General features: G+C 43.1%; 1 protein-coding gene across 1 annotated transcript in view; it reads right to left on the bottom strand.

Moving 5' to 3' along the window:
* LOC117502103 (major histocompatibility complex class I-related gene protein-like) overlaps positions 1-26,397 on the bottom strand; it is a 145,329-nt gene that overhangs the window by 117,319 nt on the left and 1,613 nt on the right. Inside the window, 6 exon segments of the mRNA XM_034161119.1 lie at positions 8,925-8,945; positions 9,438-9,539; positions 9,766-10,068; positions 15,748-15,948; positions 15,951-16,013; positions 22,838-23,107. Coding sequence (XP_034017010.1) covers positions 8,925-8,945; positions 9,438-9,539; positions 9,766-10,068; positions 15,748-15,948; positions 15,951-16,013; positions 22,838-23,045 — 898 coding nt within the window. The 5' untranslated portion in view covers positions 23,046-23,107.

Genomic DNA, 26,397 nt, shown 5'->3' with positions numbered 1-26,397 from the left:
ACATGCTGTGGAGGGAAGCAGAGATCGATCACTAATGATTAAATGCAGAGTGGTGCATACAGAGCAAAAAGAGAAAGAAACAGTGCATCATGGGAACCCCCCAGCAGTCTACGTCTATAGCAGCATAACTAAGGGATGGTTCAGGGTCACCCGATCCAGCCCTAACTATAAGCTTTAGCAAAAAGGAAAGTTTTAAGCCTAATCTTAAAAGTAGAGAGGGTGTCTGTCTCCCTGATCTGAATTGGGAGCTGGTTCCACAGGAGAGGAGCCTGAAAGCTGAAGGCTCTGCCTCCCATTCTACTCTTACAAACCCTAGGAACTACAAGTAAGCCTGCAGTCTGAGAGCGAAGCGCTCTATTGGGGTGATATGGTACTACGAGGTCCCTAAGATAAGATGGGACCTGATTATTCAAAACCTTATAAGTAAGAAGAGGAATTTTAAATTCTATTCTAGAATTAACAGGAAGCCAATGAAGAGAGGCCAATATGGGTGAGATATGCTCTCTCCTTCTAGTCCCCGTCAGTACTCTAGCTGCAGCATTTTGAATTAACTGAAGGCTTTTTAGGGAACTTTTAGGACAACCTGATAATAATGAATTACAATAGTCCAGCCTAGAGGAAATAAATGCATGAATTAATTTTTCAGCATCACTCTGAGACAAGACCTTTCTGATTTTAGAGATATTGCGTAAATGCAAAAAAGCAGTCCTACATATTTGTTTAATATGCGCTTTGAATTACATATTTTACTGATATTCTATGAAAAAGGAGATAAACTGAATTAACCAACATCCTTTATCAAAATATGTCTAAACATAGCTTTGAAAATATACTTAAAAGCTTTGTTCAATATGCCATTAAAGTAAAAATAAAGAACACAAGTGCATTTCTTGTGGGGATCCACGGGCTCTCGATTGAGTAGTGTTTATAAGATAGATAGCTGACATTTTTCAAGGGCAGTAATAAATTGTACAAAGTTTCTATAATGAGTTAGAATGATGTGTGAGTCAAGAATGTTTTTCGAACCTTCACCCTTAGACAGCAACAGTTTTCAGAAGAATGACTCAACCTTTTTTATTTACTGTTAATTATGTAAATTTTTCTAATGTTAATTTAGTGTCTTAATGTATTTATAAATTGTTTAGGTTCTTGTTATCATATACACACTATTATTATTATTATTATTATCATTATTATTATTATTACCTCCGCCAAGGAGGTTATGTTTTCGGTCGCGTTTGTTTGTTTGTTTGTCTGTCTGTCAGCAGGATAATTCAAAAGGTTTTGAATTGATTTTGATGAAATTTTGTGGAGTGGTTGGAAATGACAAGAGGAACAAGTGATTAAATTTTAGTGGTGATCCGGATCACGATCCAGATCCCGATGCTAACGCATTAGCATGTCTATGGCATTTTCAATGTTAAAAGTTAGCATTAAGCAGTTGCAGCTGTCATCACATTCGGGTGCATTTGTTTTCAAATTGTAATATTTCTTAAATTTATTTTTGTTTATATATTAATAATCTAATGATTATTATATACAATTTTAAAGAAAGAGACAAAACTAAATAGATCACTGTGCCAAGGAGGGAATCTCTTTAGGGTCAGTGACCCTATGGCCTTGTTTAGAGAAGTGTTTCATAAATGTTAAAAAATTAATATATTTGCAGTTTAGTTGAATAATAAATTGAATTTTGTCTCTTATTTGTTTTTGTCTATAAGCACATGCAATATCAACATCAGTGCTCAGATGACAGTAGCTTCTGGGAAAGGTGCAAGTTGCAATAAACTGTGATGCCAAGCGCTAAGGATACATGCTATCCAGTCACAGCAGATTAAACTTTTTTTACTACTGAGCAAACATCATTGTTTTAGGTTCAATGATTCCATGGTGTGTAGATGTTATGGCATCAGTGACCCCATGACCTTGGCGGAGGTTTGCACTCTCTGAGTGCTTCTAATTATTATTATTATTATTATTATTATTATTATTATTTTATTTTTACTTTATTTCATCATTTGATTTTTAAATGGAACACAGTGGAAATAAGTCTTCACTTTCTTGTGTCATCCATGTATTTGTAACGCATTTACAATTATATTTTGTACTTACATTGAACATATTAAGCGCATGCACTCATGCTTTTAATAGATGATTCACCACCCCCTGCTGGAATGGCAAGTGTGTTCAGAATGTAAATATCAGTGTCCATTGTTCAGTGTTGTTAGCTAATATATGTAGCTTCTCTGAAAATATTAGTCCTATCAAAGTTCCATTTTTGCAGCTTTCATCCTTGACCCAAAATACATAAACATACTAAATGGCAAATGTCAGCTCTCCACAGTTTGTGCATGATCAAAATTGCACGCACGCAAGCCCATTCATCTTTTGTGCATTCTGTTTAATTTCACACAGAAACACAGACGGTGACGGATTCAAGACACTACACTTTTCACTTATGGTACCAGGGGAATGCCACTAAGTCACTCATGGTAACAGCAACATAAGACTTAACTAATCTCACGAAACCAAATGAACTACAAAAACACAATAATTCAATAACACTAACAACACTGTTCAACTAACATGAACCACAATAACAACATTTAAAACCCCAAAATCTCGAACTCCCATGGTGCACTGCAGCACAATGTCCATTGTTTACTGGTTAGCTAAAATTGCTAACTTCTCAAAAAATATTTGTCCAATCAACTTTCCGTTTTTGAAGCATTCATCCTTGACCCAAAATACAAAAGCATACCAAATGGCAAATTTCAGCTAACCATTTTCACCATAATCAAAGCTATACACACACACGCATGCACAGGCCACTTGGCTATTATAATAGAGATTAACAACTGAAAGATCTTCAGATTTTGTGTGTGTGAGTGAGTGAGTGAGAGATAATCTGAGACTGTATTGAAATGTGTGTACTTGAAGTTACGCCTGCATATATTCATTCCAATTCAACAGCAACAAAAACCATCAGCAAAAATATTGAATTGGTCTTAATGTTGATTATTTGAGTACAAACATCATAATTTATCATTTTATGAAGTCAGATGATAATAATTGTGAGAACACTGATGTATCTTGTTTAACTGCTGCCCAGATATGACAATAAAAACAAAAATAGCGTAAATATGAGAGTGCATCCCTTAAAAAAATGTAACATTTAATTTAAGTTTGATAATGTTGTAAAATATCTGCCAAATTAATTTGTTAGATAAATGATGCTGTACAAACATGTTTATCATTTATTATCATCTATTACATCTGCTCATTTTAAATTGTTCTTTCTGTATCTTAAAACAGAAAACTTAAAACAGGACAAACCTGACAGCTTGTCCTGAGATATTCGCTCAAGAAGCTCCCATTTATTTTTTTAATCCTAAAACTTAGAATAATTCATAAAATAATCTACTCATCAATAACAAATTTACTCCCAGTTGAATAGAAGAGCATGACGACGTCTCCTCATTTTCCAGTGAGACATCAATCCTGTCATGGTCCTGCCCTTGATGTGCTTTTTGTTATGACTTTTTCATTGATCTTTGCTTTCTTGTTCTGTACATCTGTATTTGCATTCCTGCCATGTTCATGTTTTCATTGGTTTTGTTTTCTGTTCATCGTTCATGTATTGTGTAGTTTTGCCACATTGTTGTCATTAATTGTTACCTTAGTTTTCACTTCAGTCTTGGTTTTGTTCTGTTTATTTAATTTCTTGTATTATGCTTTAGTCTGGCCTTTTCTGTGAAGTTTACTTTTGTCTCTGCTTTTGTTTTCAGTTTATCACTTAGTCTTCTGTTTTCTTTCATCTTTGTCTCATTGCACTTGTCTCTGTATTTTGTTATTTCTGTTTTTTCTTCATCAGAATTACCTTTTGGTTTTTGCTGTTCAGTATTTTTGCACTAAGTCACGCCCACCTGAACTTTTCTGTTTCTTCTGTTTGCCACGCCCTCTCGCCACGCCCTTCACAGTCCTCGTACCAGCCTTTTCATAGCTCTGCCTTGTTTTGCCGTGTACTGACCCAGCTCTGTTTTGTGACCTCGTCTTGCTGCTGCCCACGTACTTTGTCTGCTTGTGTTAAAGACCTGAGCCTGTCTTTTTGACGACGCCCTGGCCTGCTGACTATCTGTACCTCTGCATCCATGACTGCCTAACTGTGTACCAAATCCAAGCTCATTTTTTGACCGATAAAGCCTTTCAATTTCAATTCCACTGTCTGTGAGTTTTTGCATTTGGGTCCCACAACCTTTGGTGCCACATCACCCCGAGTTTCTGACAGAACGAACTGGCCATAAACGGGACTCAGCAAGCTCACTCCCAGTCATGTCTGACAACTCTCTCTCTGCCAAGGACCCGGACATGGCCCTCATCAAGGACATTTTTTCTGAGGTAAATTTTTTCTTTAACTGTTTTCACTCCTGTTACACCCCGAAGAAAAAATTTGACTTTTTGGACAAAGCTTGGAACCTGGTGGAGGAGAACTCCTGGCTGTACGATCTTTTTCCAGAATTAGAAGATCTGGACAACTTGTTTGCGGCAGGAAGTCTCCCAGCCTGGATTTCCCAGCCAGAAACGCACTTGCCGCCCACACACCAGCTTCTTGACAGCGAGTCTGAGTGGACCGACCTGGATGATGACTACACATCAGAGACAGAAGGGTCATATCTACAGGACACAGCCACCATAGTAGACGGGCCCCCGACCGGTCTGCCAATTCAAACTGGCCAGAACATGAAGCCTGCAAGTTCCACTCCTGCCTTGGACTCTGTTGCAGCTCTCCCAGATTTAGAGGTGATAAAGAGGATTTTTTCTGATCTCACTTTTTTTTTTGTCTGCTTTCGAGACTGTTATGCTCCAGAAGAGAAGTGTGATTATTTAGACCAAGCCTGGGACCTGGTGAATCTACATCCTTGGCTGTTTGACTATTTTCCAGAGCTTCTACGCCTTGACAATGTTTTTTGTGAACAAAAGCGGCCCAATTGGATGAAACACCCAGAGGCCTACCTACCGTCAGAAGACGACGAATCTGACTGGATTGATGGTGATAAGGAAGAGGAGTCTGAGTCAGAGCACTTAGCACTACAGGACACGGCCACTGTGTTCTTTAAGATTCAGGACTTATTTTATGAATATCTGGACAGCACAGGTCGGCAGGAACGACAACTGATTTTTTTGGCATTAGACCGCATCCTACAGGATAAGCCGGGAATCATGTCATCTTATCCAGAACTCGCCAACATCAAGTCTCTGTTTATGCAACGTCGGATCCCCACCTACATTGACGACCCAATGACGTTTCTGTTGGAAGCCGACATTCTAGAGTCCTGCTCGGACACACCCCAATCTATCACGCTGTCCAACGCTGCAGTCACGCTACCTCCGTCTGACGCACCGGTCCGCTACCAGCAATCAGCATCGACACCAGTCACGACGCTTCCTTCACTGTCTCTGTGTGACCAAGAGACTGCCACACCCTCATCCGTCCCGCCTCCTCAGCTACCCACACCTGCGCCTCGGCGCTTAACGCTGAAGCCGGCTGAGAAGTGCCAGCCAAGAGGTTCGGTCCCGCAGCCGAGTGTGGCATCACCACAAGTCACGCCCCGTCGGATCCCTGTTCTGATGCCACGTAAGCTCCGAAATGACTCAATACGCATGCCACCGGATCCCGTGGAACCTTGCATACCCCGTGTCCTGTCTGCCAAGTGCACGCCGCAGGAGGAAGCAGGCCCACTCACGTTCCCTGTGCTGCCAGCAGGGGAAGGAACGTCTGTGGTTGTCTCTTTGACGGGAGCAGAAGTGCTCTCGTCTCCAACTTTGCTTGCAGAGTCACCAGGAGAAGTCATGCAACCTGACTGCCTCACAAAGTCCACTGATCGTGAACCAACAGAAACATTGAAGCCATTACAACTCACCGAGGCACGCCCGTGTCAGCAGTCATCCACAGCGCATAATTCCTTCCAGTCCTCAGCAGCGCTCGTGCCCGCCGACCTAATTCCTCCATGCCCGCCTCCTGAGCTCGCTGTCATCTACTCTTCTCCGAGTACACCACTGCTCCCAGCACCACGCATGCAACAGGAGCCTTCCACGGCGAGCACGACATCCCAGAACCCAGCAGCATGTGTTTCTGCTGTGCGCCCACGTTCAGACCCATCAGAGCGTCTCCTGTCCCACGAAGCTGCGACTGAACTACAGGAAAAGGTCACACCACTCGAGCCTTCAGCCTGTCACACCCCGCATGAGACGTCACTTACGTATTCATATCGAAAGTCTTCGGCGACGTTTCTGCGTCTACCCACAGCGTGCACGACTATTGAAGGCACAGACATATCCATGACCTCCACACTACATCTGAACCAATCAACGCCACCCTCAAGGGTGCCCTTGGGGATTACGATCTACAGAACTGTGAGTTTTTTATTTTCTTTTTTGAACATGCTTTTTTGGTGGTTTTTCTGCAGTTTTCGTTTTGTGACAGGTTTGCATAGAACCTTTTTCCACAATGTATTGCTCTTGTATTGTTACGGTGCTAAGCTAATAGCAACCATGTCTTTTGATATGTGTTTAAGAGAGATCCTGTTGGTCTGGTCTTTTCATTGTTTGCTTTTTTGTTGGGAACTGGTTGGTGCTCTGTATTTGGGCTCAATCAAGATACCCCCCTGGTCCATTCTGGAGTGGTTGGTTCCTGTTCGCCTCCCTAATCTTTTGTATCAGTTTTCTTACTTCTTGCACGCTTCAGCTAAGCATTTTTTTGCTTCCTCAAACTCTTTTGATAACATAATGTATGTCAGTGGCTCCCATAGCTTTTTATCTCGGAGGTTTACTCACTATTATGCTGTATCTGATTCATTTACTGGGTTCGTTAATCCTCTTATTGTGGCATTTTTGTTTATGTTCAGTGTCAGTATTATCAGGCGTAGGGCCCCAGATTTGGCTGTTTGTCTGTCAATCTCCCTGTTTTTTGGACTTCCTTGCATGATAATATGGGGTTTGGGCATTAATTCGCAGCCTTCCCTGTTCTGGGGGCCCGGTACTATGTTTGGTCTCTGGTTCCTTGGTTCTGGGGTAATGTTAGCCCTTCCCTCCTGCCCTTTTGCTCACCAGGGTTTGGGTCATGCACCTGACCCAGGTCCACTTGCTACCTCTGTCACGAGGCCCTGTCTCCCTTCTGGCCGACCTCCTGAGCCTCCTGCTTATCGTCATGGGTTTCGCGGTCATCCCCCGGACTCCATGCTTGTTTGTTTGCCTGACTGCCTGTTTGTTTGTTCCTTATTTTTTGCTTTGTCACCCTCCTGCATGGCTTTTTGTCCCTCCATGGTGTTTTGGCCACCCAGTTGATGCTGCCCTTTTTGTAGGCGGTTCCCTTGGGTTCTGGTCCATTCACTCTGTTGTCTGTGCCCTCCGGCCGTTCCCCCGCCCCCCCTCCCATGGTCGGTTTGTGCCTTGGTTCTTGTTGTGTTCTTGGGGGGGTTTGTGGGCCCCCGGTGTGGGCCTGTGGGGGAGGGGTTCTGTCATGGTCCTGCCCTTGATGTGCTTTTTGTTATGACTTTTTCATTGATCTTTGCTTTCTTGTTCTGTACATCTGTATTTGCATTCCTGCCATGTTCATGTTTTCATTGGTTTTGTTTTCTGTTCATCGTTCATGTATTGTGTAGTTTTGCCACATTGTTGTCATTAATTGTTACCTTAGTTTTCACTTCAGTCTTGGTTTTGTTCTGTTTATTTAATTTCTTGTATTATGCTTTAGTCTGGCCTTTTCTGTGAAGTTTACTTTTGTCTCTGCTTTTGTTTTCAGTTTATCACTTAGTCTTCTGTTTTCTTTCATCTTTGTCTCATTGCACTTGTCTCTGTATTTTGTTATTTCTGTTTTTTCTTCATCAGAATTACCTTTTGGTTTTTGCTGTTCAGTATTTTTGCACTAAGTCACGCCCACCTGAACTTTTCTGTTTCTTCTGTTTGCCACGCCCTCTTCCTGGTTCTTCCAACACACCTGTTCTCACTTTCCTCATTTCCACTTTGGTTATTTAAACTCTCTGCCTTCACTCAAGCCCCGCCAGTTCGTTGATTTTCACAGTCCTCGTACCAGCCTTTTCATAGCTCTGCCTTGTTTTGCCGTGTACTGACCCAGCTCTGTTTTGTGACCTCGTCTTGCTGCTGCCCACGTACTTTGTCTGCTTGTGTTAAAGACCTGAACCTGCCTTTTTGACGACGCCCTGGCCTGCTGACTATCTGTACCTCTGCATCCATGACTGCCTAACTGTGTACCGAATCCAAGCTCATTTTTTTCAATTTCAATTCCACTGTCTGTGAGTTTTTGCATTTGGGTCCCACAACCTTTGGTGCCACATCACCCTGAGTTTCTGACAAATCCAAAAACCTAAAGACATAAAAGAGAAAAATGATAGCATTTAAAAAAAAAAAAATCACTCAGAACTGTTGAATTATACTGCACGACGTGTTATTATAACGTAATCAAAAATACTTATGACAATATTCTTAGAGTCTAAACTTGTATTATTTTGTAATAATCCCAGAAAAAATGAACCTGAACCAGAATGATTTTATTTCATTCATTCTCAATATTCTCATGTGACAGCGAATAAAACCATAAAGTAAATAAAATTTAAAAAAAATTTCCAATCAAACTTACATTTTATTGTTGATTGTTGTTTAAATGTAGATTTGTAGAGTCTGAGTCGTGTTTTTAAATCCATATAAAGTGACTCAGTGTTCATGTTGTCGTGGCGTCTGGATTCAGGTGCTGTGAGGCCTCAGAGCTGCTGTCAGCTGTAAAATGAGAAAAAGAGTCAGTCCATTAATTCTGAACAGCCTTTAAGAAACAGCCGACAGAGCAGCAAACATCTGCTACTACAAACCTTCAACAAAATACAACTGAATAAAAAAAAATCTACACTTACGAGACGGAGGACATTTAGCTCCTGAAACAAAAAGACAAGTTCAGTGTCACAGTTGTAAAAGTCATCATATCTTTAATTAATTTCTTCTGCTGACTGAAACATTTTCCATCTGAGTTCATTTAAGTATTTGATTTGGAAAAGGTCAAGGTCATTGGGGTCAGAAGTCAAAATTTAGGGTTTTTCTGAATTCTACCATTCATGAGTCACATATGGAGGTGGGTTCTGGATTTCCCCAGGTAAGGTGAAATTTGCCAAAGGTCGATCATTGGGTCAAAGGTCAGCTCTGACTCCTCCCAGGCCTTTTTACTGATTTCTAACAAACTTCATATTGCAATGAAGGTTGATCCTAAAACTGACCTTAAATAATTAATTTCGGCAAAGGTCAAGGAATTAGATATTTAGCCAATTTGGATCAAACGTGATGCACACTGAGGTCGACTCCAAAACTGTTCTGGCAAAGGTCAGCCAGAGGTCAATCATGAGGGTGAAGGTCTGTCTGTTTTATTCGCTCACCTTTCTTCTTCTTGTAAACTATGAATCCAACGATTGCAGCCAGAACAAGTGCAAGAAGAACCACTGCAACAATGACGGGGACGAAGACGTCACTGGGCGTCTCTGTCCAAAAAACAACAGCAACAATTCAAACATGCACAGAATCAACATGTTCCATCCGTCCATTTTTAGACAAACATGTCCAGTTAGTGAGGAACAGGTTTCCTGCTGTCCACCAAAATAAGTGTTCCAGATCAAACAGGATCATCTCTGACTTTGAACTGAGTGACTGTAAATATGCATTTAGCAGTTTGACTCTCAAGCAAATGAACTGAGACTGTTGTCTCACCGTGGTTGGTCCAGATGGCGTCTTTGTCCAGTTTGGTGATGATGTCGTCTTTGGCACCAGCCAGCTGAAACACACACTCGTACTTCTCCCAGTCTTCAGGTTTGACTGATGAAAGGTTCAGGTCCACACTCATCTGGAAGGTTCCGTCGTGGTTGGGGAGCAGCTCTCCGTGATCCACGTCCTCAAAAAGCTGTTGTCCTTCTTTTCTCCAGAATATGTCGGCTTTATCAGGATAGAAACCTGTAGCATGACAGCAGACTGGAGAGGACGGAGACTTCTGGAGGAGAGACACCGAGGGGAGGTCTGGAGAGAGAGAGAGAGAGAGAGAGAGACAGAGAGTAAGAAAAGCATCAAAATATTGCACCTGTGATCATTTTCCCACCCTGCACAATCTAATTTTGGAAAGCGTTTCATTCTATTTGGTATGATGACCTTTTTCAAAAATTACTACAAAGTGGTTTCGTAAAGTATATGAAATAATCTCATCTGTTTATTTGGAAAATAAATGTGCAGTAAAACTTTATTACAAAAGGACTCACCCTCAACAATACTGAAGTTTAACTCCTCTATGCAGATGACTTGCTGCTGTCATCCTCAGAACCAAGACTACAGCAGCACCTGGATCTGCTTGAGAACTACTGTCAGAACTGGTTCCTCACAGCTAATCTGGCCAAAACCAAATACTAATCTACAGGGGCGCCGCCAGGGATTTTGGGCCCAATGAAAATAAATCTTATTGGGCCCTTTCGTAGCTAGCCGCTTGGCTAACGGAAAATTTTGTTACATAAAACCATGCATTTCAATGATATGTTTGACTATCATTGCCAAATTTGCGAAAACATGATTTGACAGGTATTTGGTAGAGGAAGCGCTGAAAATACAATGAAATTCATTTAAATTCAATTATTTGCTGCAAGACTGATACTCTAGACCACGGGTCTTCAACTCAAGACCTCAAGGGCCGGTGTCCTGCAACTTTTAGATGTGTCACTGCTTTAACCAGTGTTGTATAGTAATGTAAAGTAAAAATACTTCACTACTGTACTTAAGTATGTTTCACTTTTACTTCACTACATTTCCGACCTTAATTGCATACTTCTACTCCGATACATTTTCTATGCGCCATGCCGTTACTCGTTACAAAAAAAAAAACATATATACGCACACACACACACACACTAAAAAAGTCGTGTTTTCACCCAGAGACACCACTGATTACTAGTGACTGCAATGAAGTCAGGCCGATTTGTCATGAGGCATGTCTGATAGGCTTTTTGCAGTTGCGCACTTGGGAGGTGTTTGTCAGGAAAATGATCATTTCTCTACATTGATTACAGACCTGCAGCGGGTCTGTAATCAACTTTTCTGCAGCGTTGCTTTGCTTTGAACCTTGATCAATTGAAGCAGTGATTCACAGGTCGAAGCAGTGCTTTGATCTATGATTCATGGATTTTATTTCGCTTTATCCTAATTTTTTTCCCGCTAAAACCCTGAAGAGCATATGTCTGTGAGTAATATTTAATATTTTTATGTTAAACCGACCTGTTACGGTCTTCTGAAACAGTTGACAGATGTATTTTATAACTTCAAAACAGGACCGATGCTAACGCGTTAGCATGTCTATGGCGTTTTCAATGTTAAAGTTAGCATTAAGCTTTTCACATCAGCACGTTTGTGTTGATTTGTTTTCTGTATAATTAATGGCTCAGCGTTCGTTGTCGTAAAAGAGTCAAATTGTAATTTTTTTAATTTATTTTTATTCATATATTATAGCAACAACAATAATAGTCTACATAATAGTCAATAATAATAGACTAATAATGTTACAATACAATTTTAGAGAAGGAGACAAAAAGAACCTAATGAAACAAAACACAACAGAAAAGATAAAACCATGTAACAATGAAAATAAATGCATATAGAAATAAATGTTTCCTGTGAACACCTAGTGAGTAGCCTACTCCCGTTTAGGTTTTGAAACCTTGTTTCTGAAGTGTTTTGTGTGATGTGCACAATTTTCAGTATTTTGACTAATACTACCAGTCATTTACAAGCCTAGATAAACTTTAATATAAAAAAAATCAGTCCGTTTTTGATTATTAACCTTTACTTTCAATACTTGAGTACATTTAGTTGTACATTACTTGTCATACTTAAGTACAATAAATACTAGATACTTTAAGACTTTTACTTGAGTAGCATTTCAATCAGTGACTTCAACTTCTACCAAAGTCATTTTTTTAATGGGCATCTGTACTTTTACTTAAGTGTGATTTTCCGGTACTTTATACAACACTGGCTTTAACACACCTGATTCAGTTAATGAGGTCAGCAGACTTTGGAGAACTTGACTGCATACTGAGGATGACACCAGCCCTTGAGGGCTGGAGATGAAGACCCCTGCTCTAGACTGACATAAATACATATATCAGGCTGTATGGTTGTTGCTATTAAATCTTCTGATTTCCAGAAAATGTAACCATTTCTCTGTTTGGATTGAGAGCAGTCTGCATGCACTAGAAATGTGAAGTGACATTCCACACCCCCAGAGCTAGCCCCTGCCACCCGAGTCTGGTCCACCGAGGACTTCAACTTTCACTGCCGCCCATGGCACAGTGCACCCGACACCAGCCTGTTCCTACTGGAGTCCCAAACTACTGACCAAACATTACATTTCAGCGATAGCTGATGCTTTTGAACCACAAAAATTGTTCTGAAACACAGACTATAATTTGTTATTTCATTATGATTCTTATTTAAAGGTTTTTCTCCATAATAATTGATTACTTCAACACACACAGCTGCTCACCTCATTTCTTAGGGGGCACTTGGACTTGTTCATGTGGGGTGGGGGGGGGGGGTGCGGGACTGACAGACGTGCTGCTGCTCTTGACATGTCTGTTCAGAACGTGTCGTTTTGAGCAGAGCAGCTTGGTAAATGTTTGCCTACATTGATTATTTAACTATAACAACAGCAAAATGTATACATCCAGAGTTTTCTTCAGAAATATGAGCTAATATGAGGAGAAAAGTGAGTTATCTTATACACTATGGACAAAGTAAGGAACTGACAACAGGCTAACATTCCAGAACTTTCCATCACAGACCCACCTTGCCTATGAAAGAACTAGGTGATATACTCTGGTCGTCACAGTTAATCTGGCCAAAACCAAATACTAAAGGGGTGCCGCCACAGATTTTGGGCCCCATGAAAAGAAATCTTACTGGGCCTTCTCATAGCTGGCCCTAGGCTGGTGGAAAATTTTGATACTGTTTTACATAAACCTATGTATTTTATGATATTTTTGACTATTATTTCCATATGTGTGAAAAGAAAAACATGATTTCACAAGAACTTCATAGGGGAAGCACTGAAAATACAATGAACAGATTCAATTATTTGCTGCAAGACTGATACTCTAGACTGACAAAAATACATATATGAGGCTGTATGGTTGTTGCTATTTAACCTTCTGATTTACAGAAAATGTAAACCTTTGTCTGATTGGGCTGAGAGAAATCACGTAGTCTGCACGCACTATAAATGTTGTCCTTCTGCAAAGCAGGGGGATAAGAGTCCCAAAACATTATATTTCAGTGATAGAGGATGCTTTTTAAACCATTAAAATCATTTTGAAATAAAAACAGACTATATGCTTTTTTATTTCAGAATGATTTTTCTTTAATGTTTACTTTCATTACTTCAACACACACAGCTGCTCACATCATTCCTTAGGGGGCACTTGGACTTGTTCATGTGGGGCGGGGGGGACTGAGACGTGCTGCTGCTCCTGACGTATCTGTTCAGAACGTGTCATTTTTTGAGCAGAGCAGCTTGCTAAATGTTTGCCTGCATTGATTATTTAACTGTTACAACAGTGAAATGTATAAATCCAGAGTTTTCTTCAGAAATATGAGCTAATATGAGGAGAACATTGAACTAGCTTATAAACTATGGACAAAGCTAGGAACAGACAACAGGCTAACATTCCAGAACTTTCCATCACAGACCCACCTTGCCTATGAAAGAACTGGGTGATATACTGTCTACCCTTCGCTTCTTTCTCATGTCTGAGCTTATTTTCTTATCGTTTGTTGCTTCCTGAGCTCTGAGGTATCCTCTCTCCTCATCCTTCACTCGCTGTCTGTGAAAAGTTTCAGCAGCTGTCTGATGGAGCAGGTGGATTGAACCATTTTATGTAAATTCAGGGGGGGCCTGAGGGTTGAGAAATGTTTCCAAAACAAATAAACTTAGTATTACCAATATATTCATTGCACTCGGCCGAGACAGACGCACTTTTCTCTTCTCCTGTCGGTGAGACTCGTCTGTGGAGGTGGCGTTTGAGGTGTTCAGCGACGGCTTCGCAACACCTCCCACCCAGATAAGTGCTCAAACAGGAGCTGCACGAGTGTGTGCTTGGAGGTGGAGGCGCTTCCTCCCTCGTTAACTGTGGATTTACTGAGTGTGCGGACTCACACTCACTCATCATATTTCTGCTTTCTGCCAGCAGTACCAGGGTCGACAGCCGAAGACAGAGGCCACCTGGGGACTCGGGACTTGGCGGCTCCGGTGTTCTTCAGACCGTTGGTGGTGGAAGCCGTGTGGGACGCAGCTTCTCTCTCGTCGGGGGTCTTCTATCTTCGAGCCTGCCCACACGTCACCTGGTGTTAAATTGACTGTGCAGATTACAGTACGTTTCGTTGTGTATTATCGCAACATTAAATTGTTACCTTTTTGGCTTATTCATTGTCCGTTCATTTGCGCCCCCTGTTGTGGGTCCGTGCTACGACACCTTCCCAACATTAAAGATATTAAAGGCTGCTCTAACCCACCTGTGGCATTGAGCAGAGACGCTGCACAGGGGAAGGTGATTATTATCAGCTTTAGGGTGCAGGCAGGCAGTTAAGGTATCGATAACGAATCGGATCGATAAGCGGAATCGATAATGCCATCAATAATGAGAAAATCTTATCAATAAACATCCCTACTGCTGATTGAGTAAAGCAGAACATTGCTGTCAGTGAAGGACATCAGTTTTACAACTGTCAGATTCTTCTGTCTGAAGGTTTTAAATCTTGGGCTTTTGTACCCCCCCGACAAACAACATTGCAGGCCCCTGGATTCACTGAGTGGACTTTGTAACCTCGCAGCAGCACTTTTGTCCAAGGTGGATCTTCATGTTGATCTGGCACATTTTATGCCGGATGCCCTCCATGACACAATTCCACATTACATGGAGAATGAGCAGGGATGGTTTTGAACCGGGAACGTTCTGCACTGGAAACAACAGCACTTAACTGCTTGGCCACCACACCTGCCCCAGTGACCACAGAAATATTCAGGATTTTATAGTTATTGTATGGCTTCAGAACACGAGTTACTTTTTTAAACATGTGCATAATGAGTGTAATAAAGGATGAATCTGTGTGTAGAGTGTGAAAGACAACAGATGTGTGACAACGTGAATGATCGTGAAGAGTTGCATCAGTGCCACATAGCCCCCAAAGTGAAACAGACAAAAAAAAAGTGCATTCATGAGATTACCTCAATAATTTGAGTCATGAACTACTTCGCCGATACCACAGTAGAGCTAGGCTAACATTATCTTTTGGGCTCAATCTAATAATCAAAGATGTTTTTGCTGATGTGTGGTGCTGGTAACTTAACTAACTGTACATATAATGTGAATATATTACATATAGCAGTACTGTCTTGTTAAAAATTAATTTAAAGATGCATTTTCAACAATCGTAACATTGTTGTCCCACCAGTCACAAAGGAGGCCACCATGGCTGTTAGGTTAACTAGGGGACCTCAGGGTGCTCAATTTCCTCAAGTTTCCAAATGAAAATTCCTGCCCGACGTAATGTTCAAGGTATTTTTCTGTGAGCCAGATATCGGAATCTCTGAACTTCCTAGGGTTCTGAATGTAGCATTATTTTATGCTGATTGAGGAATGAAATGAGGTCATGTGATCACACCTGTTCTCTGCAGATAGCTCTTTCCATACTTCAGATACATCTTCAGTTTTTCAGGACATAAATAGATATAGAAAATCTTATTGTACTCCAGTCTGCCTTCCTCAGTGTCCCATTTCAGTTTGGTGGGGACAGCCTGCGGCACTGGAGCGATCCAGGTCAGTGTGTTCATGTCCATTACAATGAAGTCTTCTCCATCATAAAACCTTTGACCTCTCCAGTCTCATCGTCCCATTCACAGCCGTTCAGCCTCTGGTAAGTGTGGACACCTGAACGAAACAGGAAGAGCACTTGTTTTTATTCATTTATTGTTTTTTATTTATTGATTTATTTTCAAAATTTTATTTTAAAGACCCGTGCTAGAAACAGGAACGGTTCTGTGACAATGTGGCTACCTTTGTACAAGCCCATAGTCTCACGGAGAAGGAGCTGCTATCAGTTTGTGTTAGTTTTTGTCAGACCAAATTCCTTTTTCCATCCAGCAAATTTAGTTTCTTGTCAGCTGATGTCTGCAAAGTTCACCAGAAAGATTTCATTTAATTAATATACGAGGTCTCTTAGATAATAAACCGACCCTTTTATTTTTTTTTTTAACTATATGGATTTGAATGACATGCGACTACACCAATCATGCTTGAACCCTCGTGCGCATGCGTGAGTTTTTTCACGCGTGTCGGTGACGTCATTTCCCTGTGGGCAGGCCTTGAGTGAGATGTGGTCCCGCCCTCTCAGCTGAATTCCTTTGTTTCACACGCTGCTTGAGACGGCGCGCGTTGCTTTATCAAAATTTTTTCTGGACCTGTGAGGAATATCCGAGTGGACACTATTCGAGAAATTAAGCTGGTTTTCTGTGAAAAGTTTAACGGCTGATGAGAAATTATGGGGTGTTTCTGTCGGTGTAAGGACTTCCCACGGAGCGGGACGTCCTGCAGCGCTTCCAGGCGCTGTCGTCGGCCTGTTTCGAGCTGAAAACATCCTAATTTAAGGCTTAATTCACCCAGGACATCGTGAGAGAACAGAGAAGATTCAGAAGAGGCCGGCATGAGGAATTTATGCGGACATTCCACTGTTTAAGGACATTTTTTTAATGAAAGACGTACGCGCAAATTCGCCGAGTCGTTTCCGTGACGACTCGGCAAATCTGTGTGCGCCGCGACAGGAAAAACACCTCCGTGTTGAAAACCATTTGTAGAATTCAGGCGGCTTTTAATGGCTTTCAACAAGTGAGTAACTGAGAAATTGTTTAACAGCTTGGGCATGTTCCAACTTGCCCGTTAAGATTTCCAATGGAGGTGTTTTTCCTGCCGCGACCCCCCGCGGTCGGGTCCAGCCCGACATGCGACTCTGCCCGCACGTTCTTTCATTACAAAATGACCATTAACAATGGAATGTCCGAATAAACTCCTCATGCCGACTTCTTCTGAAAGTTCTCTGTTCTCTGACGACTTACTGCGTCAACAGAGCCTGAAATGTGGAAGTTTTCAACTTGAAACGGCGAGACGCTGCCGCCTCGAAGCGCAGATCGCCGTCAGGCGCCGTGGACCGTCCTTAAAGCGACACTACCAGACCAAAATCTCTCATCAGCCGTTAAAATTTTTACCGAAAACCAGCTGAATTTATTGAATGGTGTCCACTCAGTTGTGCCTTACAGTTTTGAAAAAATTTTTATCAAACAAAGCAACAGTCTCTGAGCCATTCCTAAACAATGAAAAAAATCGACGAGCGGGTGGACGACTCCTCACTCAGACTGCCCACAGGCGAATGACGTAACCGACAGGCGTGAAAAAACTCTCGCATGCCCACGAGGGTTCAAGCATGTCTGATGTAATCACACGTGATTCAAATCCATATGGTTTTTGAAAAAAATAATAAGGTCGGATACTTTTCTAATAGACCTCGTATATGTTACGAGCCAGGTGCCCTCTATGTGTGTGTATCCATGTGTGCGTGCATGTGTGTAACTTCGATCACAGAGAAACTGGGGAGACTTGACATTTGCCATTTGGTATGCTAATGTATTTTGCATCAAGGATCAATGCCGCAAAAACAGAATGTTGATATTTTTGGATAAATTGGGGATATTAGGGAACAACAATGAACAACTGTTCAGTGCAACTGTTCTGATAGGATTAAATTATCTGGTACTTTGGCTGGCTTGAAAAGATTTTATAAAAACAATATAATTACTTATTATAGTACGATAAATTAGGTTAACTGACTTTGTTACTGTTCTTCTGTTTTATCTGTGCGTTATACCGCTGTTTGTTCTGCTGTGTAGAGATATTTTAGTTTACTGATTAATCTATATTGTCTATTGTTTTGTGTGTGGACCTTAAACTCCTCTCCATTCATTAAGAAACAATGCGCTGTGGTCTGGTGTAGTCTAATCTAGTCATCAACAGAAAATTAACAACATAATTTTTTATTTTGGCATGACATTTTGTGCTTGTGCGTGAGAGCGTAAGATTGATGCTGAAAGTGTGAGTGTCACGCCATATGCGTGAGAGTTGGCAACCCTAATGCTACTGCTTGCGAGATAATCCAAAAAATTAGGAACAGAATGCAACTTTTTAACCTCTTAAAATAGGTCAAGGTTAGCCATCTTTAAACTTGCCCAAGGTCTGTGTCCCAGGAATGTTCCCTGTCAGTGGGTGCTCATACACAAGCTTTTGACAACAGCGGAAGTCGTACAAATCAAGGAATATTTGTAGATCACCCTCTGTGCATTGGCAGGTATTAATGAGACATATTTACCTCAATAGGAAGTTAGCTTTGAGTTAACGAAGGTTAGCGTGCAGGCTAACCTCCGCAATTTTGCTCCAGAGGTGTTATTAAGTTCCAAAAACAGCATTTTCAGTTTTAGAAGTGCTTATTTCCTGCAAGCTTTCACATAATAAATGACAAGAGGTTACATTAACATAGAAACGAAACACAGTTTGTTGCTAGCTAAACCAGCCTGTGATGTTATCATTCTAACGTCAGCGAAATGTCTTCTAAATAACCTCAAGTGTTTATTTTTCGCTAGCTTTTACATAATATATGAGAAATATGTTATATAAATACATAAATGAAGTGATTTTAGACAGACTCTGATTGGCTGTCACCCCCACCACTCAAAACATTTTATGACATTTGTCGGACCACAATGGAAACAAGCGTTTTCACTTTCTTGTGCTATCCGTGTATCTTAATGAATTATTGCATTATTTTCTGAAATAAATTCAATCAATCAATCAATAAAACAAAAAAACAAACTGACTTGTTTTTGTGTATGCACCGAGCAGCAGTTCGGAGTATTCTGCCTTCTTGGAGTCCCTGACTGAACTCCTGCATGGGCCTCCAGTGGAGGACTCCATTGTTCTATTGGAACACACATGTGGGCAATGACAGTGACACCTGGAGAGGCATGATTGGGAGGAACGACCTCCCTGACCTAAACCCAAATGGTTGTTTGTTACTGGGCTTCTCTGCTAGTCATGGACTGTCCATAACGAAAACCATGTTCAAACATAAGGATTGTCATAAGTGTACATGATACCAGAGCACCCTAGGCCAAAGTTGAATGATCGATTTTGGGATCGTATCATCTGGTCTGAGGCCACATGTTCTGTGAAGAGAGGGGCAGAGCTGTCAACTAACCACCATCTAGTGGTGAGTTGGATCAGAGGGTGAGGGAGGACTTTGGACAGACCTGGTAAGCCCAAACAGATAGTGGGGTGAACTGGGAATGTCTGGAGCAGCCCACTGTCCGACAGATCTTCAACTCACACCTCCGGCGGAGCTTTTCTAGCTTCCCTGTGGAGGTTGGGGTATTGAACCAAAATGAGCAATGTTCAAAGCTTCCACTGCTGAAGCTGCAGCGGGGAGCTGTGTACTGAAGGTCTTAGGTGCCTCGAGGGGCGGCAACCCTCTAACACCAGGGTGGACACCGGTGGTCAGGGAAGCCGTTCAACTGAAGAGTCCTTCTAGGATATGTTTTCTCTGAGGACTCCAGAGGCAGTAGCAAGGCACTGACAGGCCCGAAGGGCGGCAGCCTCTGCTGTGGGGGAGGCAAAGCAGTGGGTGCGGGAGGAGTTCGGAGCAACCATGGTGAAGTACTTTCGGTCGGCACCAAGGTGCTTTTGGCGGACCATGAAGCACCTGAGGAGGGGAAAATGGGAAACCATCCAAGCTCTCTACAGTAAGGATGGGACTCTGGTGACCTCAATTTAGGATGTAATCTGGTGCTAGAAGGAACACTGTGAGGAACTCCCACATCAGACTGGAGCGCCCTCTATAGTAGGGGCAGAGCTGGAAGCTGATGGAGGATTATCATCAATTTCCGTGGTGGAAGGTGTGAGGAACTCCTGCATCAGACCGGAGCGCCCTCTATACTAGGGGCAGAGCTGGAAGCTGATGGAGGATTATCATCAATTTCCATGGTGGAAGTCACTGAGGTCAAACAACTCTGCAGTGGCAAGACCCTGGGGGTTGATGAGATCCATCCAGAAATACTGAAGGCTCTGGGTGTGGAGGGACTGTCTTGGATGAGACAACTCTTCAACATTGTGTTGAAGTCTCAGACAGTGCCTAAGGAGTGGCAAACTGGGGTGGTGGTCCCCATATTTAAAAAAGAGGAGCAGAGAGTGTGTGCCAATTACAGGGTCATCACACTACTCAGTCTCCCTGGTAAAGTCTACTCCAGGGTGCTGGAAAGGAGGGTTCGGCTGATAGTCAAACCTTTTATTGAAGAGGAACAATGTGGGTTCCGTCCTGGTTGTGGAACAACCGATCAGCTCTTCACTCTGACAAGGATCCTGGAGGGCGCCATGTGTTTTGTGGACTTGGAGAAGGCGTATGATAGGGTACCGCAGGAGATACTGTATGAGGTGCTGCGGTAGTATGGAGTGAGGGGGTCTCTTCTCAGGGCCATCCAATCTCTGTACTCACAAAGTGAGAGCTGTGTTCGGTGCTCGGCAGTAAGTCGGACTTGTTTCCGGTGGGGGTTAGGCTCCGCCAGAGCTGTGCCTTGTCACCAATCCTGTTTGTGATATTCATGGATATCGAAGTGCAGTCGGGGGAGGAGGGTTTCCAGTTTGGAGGGCTCAGGGTCTCATCACTACTTTTTGCAGATGATGTGGTCTTGTTGGCTTCATCAGCCTGTGACCTCAACAGTCACTGGCTCAATTTTCAGCAGAGTGTGAAGTGGCTGGGATGAGGACCAGCACCTCTAAATCTGAGGCCATGGTTCTCAGCAGGAAACCAACGGATTGCCTACTCCGGGTAGGGAATGTGGTCTTGCCCCAAGTGAATGAGTTCAAGGACCTCGGGGTCTTGTTCACAAGTGAGGGGACGATGGAGTATGAGACTGGCTGGAGAACTGGCACAGCAGGGGCAATATTGCATTCGGTCTGCTGTACTGTGAAAAGGGAGCTGAGCCAAAAGGCGAAGCTCTGGATTTACTGGTCAGTCTTGGTTCCTACTCTCAACTGTGGTCATGAGGGTTGGGCCATGACTGAAAGAACTAGATCCCGTGTTGTGTGGGCCGCTGAAGAGGAGGTACTGCTGGCCCACCACCACCAGAGGGCGCCCTGCCTGGAGTGCGGGCTCCAGGCACCAGAGGGCGCCGCCGCCTCACGTGAGCAGCTACGGTGACAGCTGTCACCCATCACCTGAGACAGCTGACGGCAATCATCTGTGGGGTATATCAGCAGGACGGCACCTCCACCTCATTGCCGAGATATCGTTTCTACCTACGAGGTAACGTATCAAAGCTGACGGAGTGTATCCTTTTGGATTAGTGTATAGCTTGTGGATTACTGTTCCAACGAGAGGTGGAGGTAACTTCCCTGCTGTTCGGAGTCTTGGGTGCAAACGCGCCCCCATCTAACTGTTCTTTGTTCCTCGCCAGCAGTACCAGGTCCGACACGCGGAGGCAGTGGCCACCTGGGAGTTCGGGACTTGGCGGCTCCAGTATTTCCGGGGTCCTGTGGCGGAGGAAGCCGTGTGGTTCGGGTCTTACCTTGGAGAGGCGTCTCCTATCTTCGAGCCTGCCCACACGACACTTTTGTGAATTGTCTGTTGTCCATTTCGTGATTGGTTGTATTCGTTGTGCACGTTCACAACAGTAAAGCCTTGTTATTTGACTTTCTCCATTGTCCGTTCATTTGCGCCCCCTGTTGTGGGTCCGTGTACTGACACTTTCCCAACATCCCGGGTACAAGTGGCCAAAATGGGCTTCCTTAGGAGGGTGGCTGGTGTCTCCCTTAGAGATAAGCTGAGAAGCTTGGTCATCTGTGGGAAGCTTGGAGTAGAGCCACTGTTCCTTCGCATTGAAAGGAGCCAGCTGAGGTGGTTCAGGCATCTGGTAAGGATGCCCCCTTGGTGCTTCCTTAGGGTGGTGTTCCAGGCACGTCCATCTGGGAGGAGACCCTGGGGAAGACCCAGGACTAGGTGGAGAGATTATATTTCCACATTGGCCTGGGAACGCCTCGAGATCCACCACTCAGAGGTGGGCACTGTGGCCTGGGAAGTCTGGGGTCCCCTGCTGGAGCTGTTGCCCCCATGACCCGATCCTAGATAAGCGGTTGAAGATGAAACTTTGAAGCCCAGGGCGCAAAGACGTGCAAATGCAGTAGTCACTAATTTTCACTACTGATGAAAACTTATGGTGCCATCCAAACAAGGCCCATGTGCTATACTTTGAGGGTCCCCCTGTTTGGATGTGGCCCTCTTGATGCTGCTGTCACAGAATCCCAGCTGGAAATCATCAACCATTGCAACACCCATAAACTCTGTGAAGTTTGGGATTCCAGACATCGTGGTGAGAAAAAAATTCACAGAGTGTCTGACTGGAGGACAAACAGGTTTCAGTGCCTTAAATTACATTCTAAAATGAACATGTCATGTTCAAATTACACCTTGTCTGAGATACACACATTTGGGATGGTGTGATAAAGTTGGCGAAAATCTGACACATTTTATTCAGTTATCATGTGTGGATGATGCACACATACTGACAGAATTTATTTCTATACCCCCCATCCCTCCGACCTCAATGCCGACATCAAATAAAAACATTTTACAAGTACAAAGTAGGACAAATGGCACATACCTTCAGATTGGTTGAAGCGCTGCCTTAAACTCTCCAGCTGGTCTCTGAAGAAAAACTGTGAGTCACGACATTCCTTGGTGTACCAGTCCAGGTGCTGTGGATTATCCTGAAAGAACATTTTCATCCAGTCCCCCTGTTTGGATGTGGCCCTCTTGATGCTGCTGTCACAGTATCCCACTGGAACATCATCCACCATTGCAACACCCATAAACTCTGGGATGTTGGAGATTCCAGACGTCGCGGTGAGAAAAAATTTCACAGTGTGTCTGACTGGAGGACAAACAGGTTTCAGTGCCTTCAATTACATTCTAAAATGAACAAGTCATTTTTATTTTGCACAAAAATACTGTGCACAAAAATGGGTGCAAATAAAAGATTCTTAATGCTGTATAACCAATCCGTACAAAATTCACCTTTTCTTAAAACAGTTTTGACCTGTGTGTGTTGTGCTGCCTTGGTGTTTGCTCTGCTCTGCTTTTCCTCCCTCTCATTTTCCCCAGGCGCTGCGCTACCGAGCTGATTATTGCACCTGTCAGCAATCATCACACCTGTATAAAAACCCTGGTTCATTCACTCCACATTCGCCAGAAACTCAGTTTTGCTCTGTGGTAACCTGGCCTCATTGTCCTCTGTGGTCATTTATTTATGTTAATATTGACCTTGCATTACTTGCTTTTTGATTTGCCTTTTGTTCCAGCGTCCTGCCTCCTGTCAGCTCCGTTTGTGGCCGTCTGGTTCTGGTTCCCTGCTATGCCACACATTTTGGTCCAGTCTGTGTCTCTATGCTCCGGTGTCAGGGTCTCAGCACTCTCCTAGACTGAGCAATTCTCTATGCTACTCTGCGCATGTGCGAAGCTGGTGTTGCAATCTGATCTGTCCCCCTGCCTTCACTGTTTATTTGTCATGTTGGCGCATCAGCAGCGATGAACAGATTATTGCCTCATTTCTGCTTAAAACTGACTTTTGAATGATTGAAGAGGTTTTACTTTGTCATCTGATGGTTAACATTATTATAACATTATTCCCTTTGATCAGTAGAGAGTCAGACTCAGAGAGTCAGTCTCAGAAGCACTGGTGGTGCGCTCTGATTGGCCCCTCCGTCTTTTATTATGAATTATTCGTGATTGTTGTACTAAAGCTTCAGAGATCTGTCGCTGAGATAGATAATGACTGGAGTACAGTTTGAAGCAGAAACGAGGCGATAATCTGTGAACTGCTGCTGATGCTCCAAAATGATGCACGCGCAGCGAAGGCAGGGGGACTGATCAGAAGGGGGTGTGCTGAGCCCCTCACACCCTTGTCTCAACCAGTATTCCAGCATCATTACCTCCACCAAGGAGGTTATGTTTTCCGTCGCGTCCGTTTGTTTGTTTGTTGGTTGGTTTGTTAGCAGGATTACTCAAAAAAATCCTCAACGGATTTCAATAAAATTTTTACCAGGGGTGTATCTTGGCCTAACTTAGAAGTCATTAAATTTTGGTAATGATCCGGAACATGATCCAGATCCAGTAATTTTTTTTAAGGATTCTTTATCATTGCAGGATAGGGCCAATTTCAACATTTTTGCATCTAACTTCATGAAGATGGGTCACAAAGGCTGAACAAAAATTGTTACGACACAACAATAAGCCTGATATATTCCCATATCAGACCGTTACCATGACAATCGGTCCAGATTGCATATCAGATTCATTACAAACCAGAAAGCTAAAAACATGAATAGACAAATCAAGTCAGACATGCGCGTACTCCATAAATATCTAAACAGCATTGGAAAAACACATAGATTGAAAGTTTACCAGCAAACGACCGGACCATCTGTTAGCAAGTTCTTCATGGAAGTGAAGAAAACAAACAGGTCTGACTACGAGCCCAAAACCCTCAACAGCTTTCATATTCTGGTGATACCATAAGTTTGCGTTTGTGTGTGTGTGTGTGTGTATACTCAACAAAAATATAAACGCAACACTTTTGGTTTTGCTCCCATTTTGTATGAGATGAACTCAAAGATCTAAAACTTTTTCCACATACACAATATCACCATTTCCCTCAAATATTGTTCACAAACCAGTCTAAATCTGTGATAGTGAGCACTTCTCCTTTGCTGAGATAATCCATCCCACCTCACAGGTGTGCCATATCAAGATGCTGATTAGACACCATGATTAGTGCACAGGTGTGCCTTAGACTGTCCACAATAAAAGGCCACTCTGAAAGGTGCAGTTTTGTTTTATTGGGGGGGGGGATACCAGTCAGTATCTGGTGTGACCACCATTTGCCTCATGCAGTGCAACACATCTCCTTCGCATAGAGTTGATAAGGTTGTCAATTGTGGCCTGTGGAATGTTGGTTCACTCCTCTTTAATGGCTGTGCGAAGTTGCTGGATATTGGCAGGAACTGGTACACGCTGTCATATACGCCGGTCCAGAGCATCCCAAACATGCTCAATGGGTGACATGTCCGGTGAGTATGCCAACCATGCAAGAACTGGGACATTTTCAGCTTCCAAGAATTGTGTACAGATCCTTGCAACATGGGGCCGTGCATTATCCTGCTGCAACATGAGGTGATGTTCTTGGATGTATGGCACAACAATGGGCCTCAGGATCTCGTCACAGTATCTCTGTGCATTCAAAATGTCATCAATAAAATGCACCTGTGTTCTTCATCCATAACAGATGCCTGCCCATACCATAACCCCACCGCCACCATGGGCCACTCGATCCACAACATTGACATCAGAAAACCGCTCACCCACACGACGCCACACAAGCTGTCTGCCATCTGCCCTGAACAGTGTGAACCGGGATTCATCCGTGAAGAGAACACCTCTCCAACGTGCCAAACGCCGGCGAATGTGAGCATTTGCCCACTAAAGTCGGTTACGATGACGAACTGGAGTCAGGTCGAGACCCCGATGAGGACGACGAGCATGCAGATGAGCTTCCCTGAGACGGTTTCTGACAGTCTGTGCAGAAATTCTTTGGTTATGCAAACCGATTGTTTCAGCAGCTGTCCGAGTGGCTGGTCTCAGGCGATCTTGGAGGTGAACATGCTGGATGTGGAGGTCCTGGGCTGGTGTGGTTACACATGGTCTGCGGTTGTGAGGCTGGTTGGATGTACTGCCAAATTCTCTGAAATGACTTTGGAGACGGCTTATGGTAGAGACATGAACATTCAATACACGAGCAACAGCTCTGGTTGACATTCCTGCTGTCAGCATGCCAATTGCACGCTCCCTCAGATCTTGCGACATCTGTGGCATTGTGCTGTGTGACAAAACTGCACCTTTCAGAGTGGCCTTTTATTGTGGGCAGTCTAAGGCACACCTGTGCACTAATCATGGTGTCTAATCAGCATCTTGATATGGCACACCTGTGAGGTGGGATGGATTATCTCAGCAAAGGAGAAGTGCTCACTATCACAGATTTAGACTGGTTTGTGAACAATATTTGAGGGAAATGGTGATATTGTGTATGTGGAAAAAGTTTTAGATCTTTGAGTTCATCTCATACAAAATGGGAGCAAAACCAAAAGTGTTGCGTTTATATTTTTGTTC

This window comes from Thalassophryne amazonica, chromosome 20 (genome assembly GCF_902500255.1).
Source record: "Thalassophryne amazonica chromosome 20, fThaAma1.1, whole genome shotgun sequence".
Lineage (NCBI taxonomy): Eukaryota > Metazoa > Chordata > Actinopteri > Batrachoidiformes > Batrachoididae > Thalassophryne > Thalassophryne amazonica.
The sequence above is the reverse complement of the archived record's forward strand: the minus strand, read 5'-3'. Positions and strand labels throughout refer to the sequence as shown.